The sequence below is a fragment of the Mus pahari genome, chromosome 3 (assembly GCF_900095145.1).
Source record: "Mus pahari chromosome 3, PAHARI_EIJ_v1.1, whole genome shotgun sequence".
In the NCBI taxonomy this organism is placed as follows: domain Eukaryota; kingdom Metazoa; phylum Chordata; class Mammalia; order Rodentia; family Muridae; genus Mus; species Mus pahari.
This window is the reverse complement of record NC_034592.1, coordinates 135,148,156-135,161,723: the sequence shown is the minus strand read 5'-3', so window position 1 is coordinate 135,161,723 and position 13,568 is coordinate 135,148,156. Positions and strand designations below refer to the sequence as shown.

At 48.8% G+C, this 13,568-nt stretch overlaps 1 protein-coding gene across 4 annotated transcripts in view; it reads left to right on the top strand.

Moving 5' to 3' along the window:
* Window positions 1–12,699, top strand: part of Bcl2l1 (BCL2 like 1) — a 49,493-nt gene extending 36,794 nt beyond the window's left edge. For all 4 annotated transcript variants that reach the window (XM_021193809.1, XM_029536003.1, XM_029536002.1 and 1 more), the window contains exon 3: window positions 11,096–12,699. In XM_021193809.1, the coding sequence (XP_021049468.1) occupies window positions 11,096–11,233 (138 nt within the window). In that variant the 3' untranslated portion in view covers window positions 11,234–12,699. The remainder of the gene's footprint in view (window positions 1–11,095) is intronic.
* The last annotated feature ends 869 nt before the right edge of the window (window positions 12,700–13,568 follow it).

Here is a 13,568-nt window from a genome sequence, read left to right as displayed (position 1 = left end):
GAGTTACTTTCTTCCTCTTCCCAGTAGCCCTTCCTTTCAGAATCCCTGTGATGGGATCACTTTCACTTATTTGTTTGTTTGAGGTTTGTTTATTTTTAAATGTATGAGTTTTTTCCATGCATATAGGTCTGTGCACTCACTATGTATGTGTCTGGTACCCTTGGGGGTCAGAGGAGGACATTGGATTTGGAGTTATGGATTGCTATGAGCCACCATGTGGGTGCTGGGAGCTGAGCCATCTCTCTAGCCCCTCCTTCACTTTATAGGTAGGGAAACACCAGACAGGGGAGTGAATTTATCTCAAGCAAACTAGCAATGGAGCTGAGAAGAAAAACCCATCCTGCCCAGAGTTGAGAGAGGCTAAGTATGACTGAGGGGAAGGAGGCAGGAGATGCTGCTGTGGACCCCATTTGTTCCAACACAGTGCAGAAGATGCCATTTATTATTATTATTATTATTATTATTATTATTATTATTATTATTACATGTATTTATCTGGTGGGGGCACAGGTGCTACAGCACATTTATGGAAGTTGGCTCTCTCCCGTTGTGTAGGTTCTGGGGATCAAACTCAGGTTGTCAGACATGGGCAACAACACCTTTACCTGCAAAGCCATCTCACTGGCCCCCAGAGTGTCATTGTGGATTTGTGTGCTTGTGTGCTTTTTTGCTTGTTTTGAGACAGGGGTCTTACTATACATCTTGGCTGGCCTGGAACTCAGTATATAGACTAGGCTGGCCTCTAGCTCAAGGATCTCCTGCTTCTGCCTCCAAAGTTCTAGGACTAATAGTGTGTTCTCAGAGAAGGTGTCTTTTCTAGTACTTTCCCATATGCTTCCCAGCCTTCTGCATGAGCCTCTGAGGACGTGGTGTCTAGAGAGTGCCAGGTTCCTGCCTAGTTACTTGATATTGCAAGGCCTCCTTGTGGTATTGCCAAGAAAGATGAGAATGAAGAGGGAACCAACTCTACTGGCCTCTATTCTTTTCAGCACCTTCTCTGGGCCAAGCACCAGCCTAGGCCCAGAGACCAGAACTTATGGTTAAATGGAAAAGGTAAGCAGATGGCTTCCTTGAAGATGGTCCCTGTGAGCCTAAGAGTAGGAGAAAGCTGGGCTGAAAGACCAGTATGCCAAGGAACCTGAGGAAGAAAATATGGCATGTGAGAAGAGAAGCAGCCTGGCCCTGGTTGAGGATAAGGGGACACACACATACATGTCATGGGAGACTCAAACTCTGCCTTGGCTAATAATGAATCTAACACTAGTTGTTCCTAACATTTCCTCAGAGTTAACTGTGTGTCATGATTGCATGTGTGGTGGTGAATCCTTGTAGTAATCTGAATTGAGGTCTTTTTTTTTTTTTTTTTTTAATCCCATTCATAGATAAGATGTTCAGAATTAAACATCTTAGTCTACTTGCCAGACTTGCTGGCTATGTGTGTACTCTGCTCTGACAGCCTAGCTTGGTGGGAAGTAAGTCAGTTCACATGTGAAGAAACACTCAGGAAACTGGCCCAGGCCAAGGAAGCCTGGCAGAGCTGCTTCTGTCCATAGTTACCTTCCTTGGCAGCTGAAACAGCAAGGATGAAAACAGATCCAGATCTTTGGATAAGTAGAAGTGCTCACTCCCTAAAAGAATGGTTTTCCAGCCAAATGTACAGTGTTCTACACAGAAAGGAGAGACTGCCATGGAATGACTGTAACCTCCTGCTGATGTAATCATATACATGGGACAAACTCTGTGTGACCATGGCAGTCTATCTCTTACTCCATCAGAGAGATGGTAATGTTGGGGGACCTCATGCAAAGGTGGATAGAAATGTTAATTAATTCTAAGGCTGGAGGGATGGATGGCTCATCAGAGGACCAGTGTTCTGTTCTTAGCACCTAGGTCAGGCTGCTCACAGCCACCTGTAACTCAAGATCCAGGGAGCCAGTGTCCTTTTTCTTCCTTAGCAGACACCTGCATGTGTGCACACATAATCACACACAGGTCACTCGACTCTGAATGTCCTTCTGGCCTGGAACACGGGGAGACTAGAGCGCTGTTATCATCTACTTGAGTATGAATAGAAAGTCACCATGCTTGAGATGAGAGGACTGAATTGAGAAAAGAGGCCTCACAAAGCATGCTGCACTGCCCAGAGCAATGATTTGCTGGGCTCTAAAACCAGGCTACTAGGATTCGCCGTCACCAGAAATGTGTGACATGACCTTGGGGACATCATGCTTCTTTAGTCCTGTGTTGTTGTCTGTGACATGAAGAGTAAGAACAGCATTTACTCTTCAGGATTTTGTTTGCTTTTGTTGTTGAGAATGTCATATGTAGTCCTGGCTGGCCTGGAGCTCACTATATAGACCATGCTGCCCTGACTCAGCCTCCAGTGAGTACTGGGATTACAGCATGCCTTGCACTCCTCGAGGCTGTTGTGAGGTCTGGGTGATTTCTTAAACTCAAGACACTGGTCTAGTGCATCCTGGTTGTCATGTCACCTGCCCTCTGGGAGTAGGTGGTTGCAAACTCTATTGAGCAGGTCTGCCCCAGAGAGTACTTATGATGCCCAGCTGAGTAGCCTGTTTCAAAGCTGGCCAGATGGAAGGCCTCCCTTGCTCTGCCGGATACTTCTCGATTCCCCAGCGAGGTGTTATCTCCTCCCTGCACAGCCGCTTCCTGTTCTGAGAAATGAGCACATCTGTCAGGCTCCTCTTCTTAGAACTAATGGTGGGGGAGGGGGAAGGAGAAAAGAGGTTGACAGATGACCAACAGAGTTAGAGGAAGATGTGAAAATGTCCCCAAAGATTCCCTGAAGCTCACATGGCCTCAGCCACATAGACCCTCAGCCAGGAAGCCCTCAAAAGATCACCGTGTTTCACTGAGCATTTGCAACCCCTAATGGCAACACTGCCCCTGGCTGCCTCTGCTCCCACCCACTGATGTGCCTGTCTAGAGCACCCGCATCCAGGTCTCTGTTCCTCAGGGTAGAGGAGAGATTATTTCCCTCGCATCACACAAGTCAACAGCTCCCCTGGGAGTGCCAGGGGAAGTGGATTCCTGCCACAAGCTTCACTCCTTCCGAGCTGCTGCCTGCACTCCTGCTGCACTCCTACTAAGAGAGAGATAAGGCCTCTGTGTGCCACCCCTTCCCCCCACTGCCTTCCAGGGATCTTCTAACTAGGTCTCATTTGTCTACTCAGCTGGGAGAAACTGAGGCTAGGAGCAGGTGACTCTGCAAGTGACTCACAATCTGTCCACACGAGACCGTACCAAGGCCAGGGACAGGCACACTGCCACTGTTTCTTGTGAGGTGTCACTTTGAGGAGCCCCTTCCTCTTCTCCACCCACATCTTTCCTGAAATAACTGATCAGGAAGGAAGCAGTGGGCACAGGCCTGGTGGCTTTCCAGAGTCACCCAGGAGGAAGGAAGCACTGTCTGGCACAGGAGCTTGCTTGTTCCTCACTGAAGCTAGGATGAGGTTTCACTTTCCCTGGTTCTCGTCATGTCCTCTCCCTGGGGCTCCTCTCAACTGACTGGATGGGACTCATTCATTTGGCTGATAGCTTTAGACCACCATACTCTCTTTGAAGGACCCAGACCCTGACCATGGCCTAGAATATGGGTTTTGTTGCCTGACACATTGGGCTTAAACTACGGTAGACTTTGGCAAGGTTTCTTGATGACTCTAAGCCAGAGTTTACTTACCTCTTTCCTTCGCAGAGGTACATGAGCATGGCTCATTATCAGGGCAGCAGAAGGTCTATTGTTTGGAAATTGAGAAGAGCCCAGCCTAATTGTTGCTTCAGATATATAGGCCTCAAGTGGGCAACAGTGGTACCCAGTGGCAGTATGTAGGGACAGCTGATGAACTGACCTATAGAAAGGGGACATCAGAATGAATAAAAACCCCAAACCATCACTACTTATATAAGGATCTTGAGTGACCTAGAGCTTCCACATTAACATTTGCAAGGGTTATTATTAAAAATGCCCTGAACATTAAACAGAAGTATTCATTTATCTTCAGTAGGGTCCTTTATAGGACCTGCCACATTCCAAATGCAGTGTCAGGCTCTAGAGATAACAGGTGAGAAGCAATGGGGGAGACAGGACAAAGAATCATCTTTCAAGTAAATTGGAGCATAGATGGTTGGGGAATATAGGCTACCAGAGGTAAAGTGCTCAGATTGGCACATACACGATAAAGGACCAGAACCGGTGACACAGGTCTGTAAGCCCAGCCATTTGGAAGGCTGAGGCAGAAGCTTCTCAAGCTTCTGGCTAGCCTTTGCTGCAGGAAAAGGTCAAGGCCAACCTGGGCAGCACAGTCAGACCCATCTCTTAAACAGAAAATGAACAGTGCTGAGGATGTGCAGGTCTGTGGAGAGCACTGTCTAGCATGCGTAAGGCTCTGGGCCCAGCCCTAAGTACTGCAGCCAGCTGTCACATAGGGCTTTATTCTCACCTCTTAACCCAGGAGGACACTAGAAACCAGAGAGATGACTAACTCTGCTCATAATCACACTTGGGAAGAAGAAAGCGTGGATACAGGTGAGAGAGAAGGGAAGAGAGGTGCATTCAAGTTGGGACAGTACTCAGCCTCTGCTGAGCCCCTGCCCTCCAGACATCATGTCACCATGACGTCTTTGTTGTCGTCTTTGTTGTCGTAGTTAGTTGAGGAGGGAAGTTGAGTCATTCAGTTAGCTGCCTTTGGGCAGAAATCTGTCTAAAAGTCAGTCTACACCTGATTAGGTGAGCGAGGTTTCAGGGTCTGGCTTAGGCTTGGTCCTGCTTGCACTCTGTCCCAAGAGCGATAGGGGAGACCAGCACAGAGATAGGGGCTTCCCTTCTCTATCCTGCCCAAGATCTTTGTGCCTTTAGAATTTCTGGTGGAACCTGATTTTTTTTTTTTCTTAGTGCTACCCATAAAATTGAAGACATTAAGTATGGCAAGCAAGTGCTCTGTCACTGAGGACTCTTTTGCACCTAAGGCACTTTAGCCCTCCCCTGGCTGGCACTGGCCCATCATCAGGGCCTCCTCAACTTTCCTGATGACTCTACCCATAGCAGGTACTCTCACTCTTGTCTTCTAAGCCCCATGGTCTATGCAATGACCTTACTGTTTTTTGTGATACTTTCTCTTCTTGTTTTTCTTTTCCTTTTTCTTACTTTTTTATATTATTTTATTTGTATGGGTGTTTTGCTTGAATTATGTTTGTGTACCACATGCATGTAGTACCAGCAGAGGCCAGAGAGCGCATCAGATCCTCTGGAACTAGCTAGAGTCACCTTACATACGGTTGTGAGGCACCGTGTGGCTGCTAGAAAGGGTAAAGCCAGCCTCTGGAAGGGCAGCCAGTGCTCTCGACCACCAAGCCCCTCACCAGCCTCTACTCCACCCGCTTCCCTTGTCTTTCAAACCTTCCCTCAAGAATCTCTTGGGTCTGGAAGGATAGCTAGGCAGCTAAAAGTACTGACTGCTCTTCCAGGGGCCCTGAGTTCATTTACCAGCTCACAACCATCTATAATGGGATCTGATGCCCTCTCTTGGTGTATCTGAAGACAGTGATAGTGTACTCGCATACATAAAATAAATACGTAAATAAATCTTAAAAAGAAAAAAAAAGGATCTCTTTAGATACTTTTATACTAAATCCCTTCCCATAAAATTAGAATAGCATAATGAAATACTGTTTTTATGTGCTGTGTATAACCACAAACAATTAGAATAGCAACGAATTTTTCACAGGGTCCCCTTTAGAGGTAATCTCACTACTGCTAAGAATGTACTAGAACATAAAACATCTGGAAGTTCTGTTTACTGCCTATCTCCAGGGCTGGACTTGAAGCATAATAGTTGCTTTGTGAACATTAGTGATGTAACCGGAAGTGCAGAGACCCTGGAACACAGAGAGAAGTTGGCTGCAGAGTTGGGAGGAAGTGAGCAGGGAAGAGGGGACTCCACAGTGGGTCTCCTGGGCTGGTTGAGGAAGAAAGTTTTGAAGAACGGGGCGGTGGTGACGCATGCCTTTAATCTCAGCACTTGGGAGACACAGGCAGTCGGATTTTTGAGTTCGAGGCCAGCTTGGTCTACAAAGTGAGTTCCAGGATAGCCAGGGCTATACAGAGAAACCCTGTCTGGAAAAAAAAGGAAGAAAGAAAGAAAGAAAGAGAGAGGGAGGGAGGGAGGGAGGGAGGGAGGATAGCCCTGGCTATCCTGGAACTTACTCTGTAGACCAGGCTGGCCTCGAACTCAGAAATTCGTCTGCCTCTGCCTCCCAAGTGCTAGGATTAAAGACGTGCGCCACCAGGAAGGAAGTTTTAAAGAGGGAGTGGAGACTAGACTGTCAGGCCCCTCGGTGTATGTGGCCATGACTACTGGAAACCCTGTGATGTTGGAGGGGAAAAAAAAAAAAAACCTTTAGATGGGTCCTAGACTGGACTTCTCCTGGAGTGAAGGTTAGGAAAACTGGAGTCTGACTGAGTCTGGGCTCTACTCCAAACCTGCTGTGGGTTGGCATTGTGAATTTGTTGTGCTTGGTGGGAGTCTATGACTGTTGGGTAGGTCATTAGCATTGTGTCCCCAGCCACACTGTACTCCACATGCATCTCCAAGGCAGCAGGCAATGCCACGGGATTTCTCTCACTTCACTCTAGCCCATGCGGAGTCCAGCGGACCTTGGGCCTGGGGTTCCTGGGAGTATTTATGACTTCAGTCCCCTGTCTACTTCATAGTAAAATCAGGAGCCCCGAGGAGCAGTTGGAGGCTTATCTTTGCTTTTCCAGACCTAAGAGCTCAACAGTCCTGTTTATTTACCCAGAGCAGCCGCCCGCTGAGAAAATGGCTGTTTGTTTCCAAGTTATGTCGTGTGAACCTGGGCTAAATATACCCACACCACAGCTTCTCCAGCCCCCGCCCGGGAACAGCACGCCCCATTCTGCTCCGTTCTCTGCAAAAGCCACTACCAGGATCCACGCCCTTGAAAGCCCTACTGCGTCAGGAGAAGGAGCTCTGAGCAAGAGCACCCTGGCCAAGAATGCCACTTAGGGACAGAGACAGGAGTGGTCAGTGCCTTGTTCTTTCTCTGTGTCCCCTCCTCCCTGGAATGACTGGACAGTGAACGCTTTGTGCCTTCGTGGGGACAAGGCCTGTTTACTCCAGCCCAGCCCCAGAGCCGAAAATTTCCTGTGGCTGTCAGCCCTCTACTTCAGGAAAGTTCCAGGGCGGGAGCCAGGCTCTGTGTTTTGGCAACCACCCCAGTGTCCCTGATTCCTTGTGGCCCCTTGAGATAACCAAGACTTCTTTCTTTAGCTGTGGCCTCTTTACTTCCCACAGCCCAGGACTCTATTCATTCTTTTTGTTGCTTTACCTGGGCCTACTTAACTGGCTGGCCTCAAACTCCAAATGTATCTGAGGATGACCTTGAACTTCTGAACTTCTTGCCTCTATCTCCTTCATGCTGGAGTTATAGGCATGCACCACTATACCAATTATATGTAGGGTATCAGGGACCTAAGGCTTCATGCATGCTAGCCAGATACTCTACCAACTATGCTACATCCTCAGTCTTCGTAAGAGTTTTCTTGCTGGGCGTGGTGGCGCACACCTTTGATCCCAGCACTTGGGAGGCAGAGGCAGGCGGATTTCTGAGTTCGAGGCCAGCCTGGTCTACAGAGTGAGTTCCAGGACAGCCAGGGCTACANAGAGAAATCCTGTCTCGAAAAAAAAAAAAAAAAAAAAGTTTTCTTGTTTGCCAAGAGGAATAGAGACTGACCAGGATGGATGAAACAAAGGCACAACCATCCACTGCTTTCTTCCCAGGTCTTGGCTCTGCTCCCTTTACCTTAAAACCCTATGGTAGGGGCTGGTGAGATGGCTCAGTGGGTAAGAGCACCCAACTGCTCTTCCGAAGGTCCAGAGTTCAAATCCCAGCAACCACATGGTGGCTCACAACCATCCGTAACAAGATCTGACGCCCTCTTCTGGAGTGTCTGAAGACAGCTACAGTGTACTTACATATAATAAATAAATAAAAATCTTAGAAAAAAAAAAAAGATTTAAAAAAAAAAAAAACCCTATGGTACTGTGAAAGGTCTCCCATTTCCAACAGATGGAAACTGGAACAGCAGGCACTCTGATTTACTACAGATGGACCTCAGGGCCTCACACATGCCATGTATTGTGTAGGACACAGCAGCCCTGTCCTGTGAAGGTAGGCCATCCCTGCAGGCTGGCGCCATTCTACTACCTGTTGGTTAATATGTTCCAAGCCTTAAGCACCAGACGTCTTACCTTTGTTGGGAAATGAGACTCTCACCTACCTCTGAGAGCCCTACGGGAAGATGGAGCAATACCTGGGGCTTAGCAGATGTGCAGTGTATTTGTTCTCCTCATATGCAGTCATGTGTTGCTTAACTTCCCAGGGATGAACTCGGAAATATGTCATCAGGCCTCTTTGCTATGAAGATCTGAGTGTACTTAACAAACATAGAGGGTAACACAAGAGACTATGATGCAGCAAAGAGAGATGGCAAAACCAGGAGGGATTGAATGTTAGCACCAGCCTAACTTACCATCTGTGTATAGTCAGCTTTCTCTGTGACATATCCTTTTCTAAGCACAAGACAGGATCTCAGCTCTCAACTAGACATATCTAGTACAGAAGGCAAATTGTAGCAAAATATGATGTATACTGTGGTCATGAAAAGTGCTGAGGAGTTGGGTGTGGCTACCTGTAACCTTAGTGCTGAGGCAGGAGGATTGAGAATTCTGGGCCCTATCTCTGGAAAAGGGTGGAAGAAGAGAAGAGAGAGGAAAGAAGATAGTATGCTGAGAAAAAAAAAACCTACAGCAAGGTTGGGGTGGGCACAAGTGTGGATGCTCTAGACAGTGTGGTCACAAAGATAGCATATAGCCAGTGTAGGGGGCAGAGTGTGTTAGAGGATATTTGAACCTGTTTTTAGTTAGTGTGGCTCAGCCCTTGGCACACACCTTTTAATCCCTCTCGCTGGAATACAGACATGCCCTTATTTCACACCTTTAATACCAAACAATGAAAGTAAAATTAGTTTGTAGAAGGAAGCACCCATGTTTGAAAGTGATGTCTAGTTGAGTGGCAGACACATTGACAAATCAGTAAAGATTTGACAGAATAAGATATGCCTAACTCTCACGAGATGAAAGGAAAGGGAAGCTTCTAAGGGAGAGACAGTACAGAAAAAGAGAATTCCTGCAGAGCAGGACAGTAGAGTTGAGAGGGAGGAGGCTGCTAGAATTAGTTTGAGGCCAAGCAGAGCAATTCAGAGGCCAAGAAAGAAGCCATTGAATCAGTCAGCTGGAAGATTGAGCCAGAACAGCTGAGTTGAACCAGCCAGCCAGAGTTCGGGAAGAACAAGAAAGGGTGAGCTTATTCAGCAGCAAATCTCAGAGGTTGAAAACATAATAGACCTAGATTAGATGGTATGGAGACTAGAATCTTCCAGGACAAGGCTTAGGTTAGCAGACAGAGGCAATAAGCCTCCCGGACAACAATTACAACAGGCGAATAAAAGTTACTTTTTTTTTTTTTTTTCCCCCCGAAACAGGGTTTCTCTGTGTAGCCCTGGCTGTCCTGGAACTCACTCTGTAGACCAGGCTGGCCTCGAACTCAGAAATCCGCCTGCCTCTGCCTCCCGAGTGCTGGAATTAAAGGCGTGCGCCACCACACCGGGCATTAAAAGTTACTTTTACAAGAGAGACTCACTGGTCTACAGCTATGGGGAGGGAGGCAGACAGCTCTGGTGTGAGGACACCTTGGGAAGATGAAGAGTTTGGAGAGTCGGATGCCTTGTGAGCAGAAAGGACTTACCATCTGCTTGCTGCTTCTTGTTCTCTAAGAGGATTAGGAGGAGCCTCGCCATGAGGGCTCATGGCTCATTGCTGCTTCTTCAAAAGCATCATAAATACTGACATTTCTTAGTCAGTCTGCTCAGCACTTGTGCTGTCCTACTGCTAGGTACCAGGATGCAACGATGCCCCGCTCACTACTGAGAAAGCCACTAGAGTGGGGCCTGCGTGCAGTGTGCAGTAACCTGGCCAGTCGACAGTGACCTGGTCAGTGTTTTTAAGCAGTTTTCTCCGCAGTGCATGGTGGTGGGGTGGGATATCAGAAGATAAGAAATGGACCAGGCTGCATCCTGAATGAGCACACTGGGAGGTGGGGCCCAGAACCCCTGGAGATGGAAGTCTTATCAGGGAGCCTCCACCTAGCCAACTGGGACCAGATGGAGACTGACAGACCCCCATAGAAGCAATAGCATGGGCTCTAACGTCAACATTTAATTCCACAGACATATGGTGAACTCTTATTTCTAGGGACCAAGTACCAAGTTTGGATTCTGTTTGTATCAGTGACCTTGTAGGGTGACCTTAATCAGGTTCCTTGCTTCTCAAAAGTCCCAGCTGCCTGAGGAAGAGAGCCTTGCTGGCCTCAAGGCTATGGTGTCCATGTGCTGGCTGTCCTACTGAGTCATGTGCTCTTCTGATGACTAAGCTTCATGGCAGAGAGCACTCCTTCTTGGTTCAAGACTGACAGCCCTGAGGTGGGGACAGGAATGGCCTCTCTATGTCCGTGTTAAATGTTCTGCTATGTTCTCCGCACCTACCAGCCAGCTCTGCCTGAGGCCTCCTTTACAGGGGAAGAATCTCCTGTCTGAATGTCCCAAGACCACTGAGTGCCCCAGTGAAACTGCTCTGAGAACCTCACCTCCCTGTAATCTAGCAATGGCAAACCAGAGCCTGACAGTTGTCTTGGTGTCCACTCAGCCTCTAGTGCTATGTGATGACACCCTATGTGCCACCTCCTGCATGCTCCTTTCTCCTAGTAGTCCCTGCTGGTGTTCCCACCAAGCTGTCTGTTGCTTCTTAAGGCATTTCACACTCTCTGCACCTGTGTTCTCAGCAGTAGGCTGGGTTGGTCTTCCCCAGGTGGGCTTCAGGTCAGCCTTTAATCATTTCTCTAGCCATGGTGGGCACTAGTGCTGTGGCATGGAGATGCCCTTTTCTGCTCATTCTGTGCAAAGATTCACACAGTATCTATCTTTCCTTCTCTGTCTCTACAGGACACTTTTGTGGATCTCTACGGGAACAATGCAGCAGCGGAGAGTCGGAAAGGCCAGGAGCGCTTCAACCGCTGGTTCCTGACGGGCATGACTGTGGCTGGTGTGGTTCTGCTGGGCTCACTCTTCAGTCGGAAGTGACCAGACACTGACCGTCCACTCACCTCTCACCTCCCACCCTGCCCCCACCACAACTCTCTCTTCAACCACCATTGCTACCAGGAGAACCACTACATGCAACTCACACCCCTTGCCCTATCACAGGGTTGGGCCTAGATGGAGTCCCCTGCAGTTAGCTTTCTAGAATCTACCACACTTCTGTGAAAGCCACCTTCCCCCCACATCTCAGTTCCCTTGGCCTCAAAACTCACAAGGTTTTCCCCTAAACCGGCTCCTTGGAGGCTGGCAGGAGCAGGAAGGGGGGTGTGAGAGAGGAAAGCCTGTCTTGTTGGTGGGACCCTAATTACCCCTGAGCCTCTTAGGAATGCTTTTCCAGCAGGGAGCTCTTCCCCTGAAGGAGACTAGCTTGCCTTGGTTTTGATGTGTGTGGCCTCAGACTTGATCATTTCCCATCCCGCTGTGTCTCTGGGTCTCCCTTCTCCTTCCCATCTCCACCCCCCAAGAGCCGTTGAGTGAGGTGCTTTTAGCCCTTTTGACTAATTAGAAATTCAGGCTGCTTGGGATAATGAGACAAGGACCAGAACCTCCTCCCACTTGTGGCCTGGCTAAAGCCCCCACTTGTGGTCTGAATGTTCTCCTGAGTCTAGCCCCACCCAGGAGGAGGGGCTTAGCTGCTGAAAGTCCACCTTGCTAGAGCTAGGGTGGCTCTTGCAGCTTAGCACCCCTCAAGATCCTTGTCGACCCCTCCCCTGGCTCCCATGACCATGACTGAGGGACCAATGGGCCCAAGATAGGTGCCCCAGAGCTGTTAATGACTCAGCTGCCTCACTTCCTGCGAGATCGGCCTGTGGTGTCTTTGCCTTCGGTGTTGGACTCAGGGTCGAGGGGCTCTGGCCTCAGCCCACAAGTGAGGGGAAGCTATACAGAGCAGCTGTGGGAGCCCGGGGGCTTCCCTACCTCAGGCAGGAAGGGCAGGAAGACGAACCTGGTGCCCAGGTGAGGGGAACCGCAATGGCCTGTCTTTGTGCTCTGCCCCCATCTAGCCTGGGCAGCGGGGCTGCCAAGGTCAGAATGGCCTGGCCAGGAGCCCTTCAGGCCTCTCTCCTCTGTCCACCCTTGGCCTGTCTCATCCCTGTGGGTCCCAGCTCAGCTCTGGCCACCCACCCCGGGCTCTCTGCTGTACATATTCGAGACTAGTTTTTATTCCTTGTGAAGATGATATACTATTTTTGTTAAGCGTGTCTGTATTTATGTGTGAGGAGCTGCTGGCTTGCTGTGCGCGTGCCCATGGAGAGCTGGTGCCCAGAGACTGACAGCCTGATGCTCCCTCCCTGCCCTTGCCTGGGGAAGCCCACCAGGAGTCCTGGCTTCTGAGGGGCACCTGTCCCTCCTCTCCCCTCACCCTACACTTGTTCCAGCTCTTTGAAATAGTTTGTGTGAAGGTGAAAGTGCAGTTCAGTAATAAATGGTGTCTGTGACTCTGTGAACCACAGCCTTGGCTCTGCGCCGCTGGGTAAGGGGGAAACTGCTGGGTTCTGGCTCTGCTGCCTGGGATGGGGTGGCTCATCAAGTTCCTTCAGCCCCAGACTTCTTTCTGATCCCCACATTACTGGGAGAAGTGGTGTTAATTGAGCATGCTGAGAGCTGACATTCTGGTGAGCCCAGCAGTCACAGTTGCTGGACAAGTGTTTCCTGAACCCTGTTGTAGCAGAGGTCTGCCTTTTTAAGTCTAACGGAGAAGATAGGTGTAGAGTGTGGTGCTGGGTGGCTTAGGGCTTTCATGAGAAGGCCAATGTCTTCTGGCAAGACGTGATGACAGACTTGAGGGTAAACTGACCAGATCTGAGGTCACATTATTAAGATAGGTGTCAAGGGTTTCACATGAATTAGAGATGGCTCTAGAGAAAAGATGATGTTTAGGGCTGGAGCAGTGGCTCAGAGGTTGAATGTTTGCTGCACAGACCTGAGGACCAGAATTTAGATTAATAAGCTGAGGATTCCCAAATACATGGAATTCCAGTACCAAGAGATGTGATACCCTCTCTGAACTCTGCCTATATGCAAGCATGCATGCCCTCACACATGTGCATATCTATTCAGACATAAGCCAGGCTTAGAGGCACACTTCTTTAATCCCCAGCACTTGGGAGGCAGAAGTAGATGGATTTCTGTGAACTTGAGGACAGCCTGGTCTACAGAGTGAATTCCAAGACAGCCAGAGTTACACAGAGAAACCTGTCTCAAAATAAGAAAAAGAAGAGGTAGTGACCTTTTGGAGTTAGTGGAGAATCATGAATAAAAAGCAAGCAGAGGGCTCTGTGTGGGGGCGCACACCTTTGATCCCAGCACTCAAGAG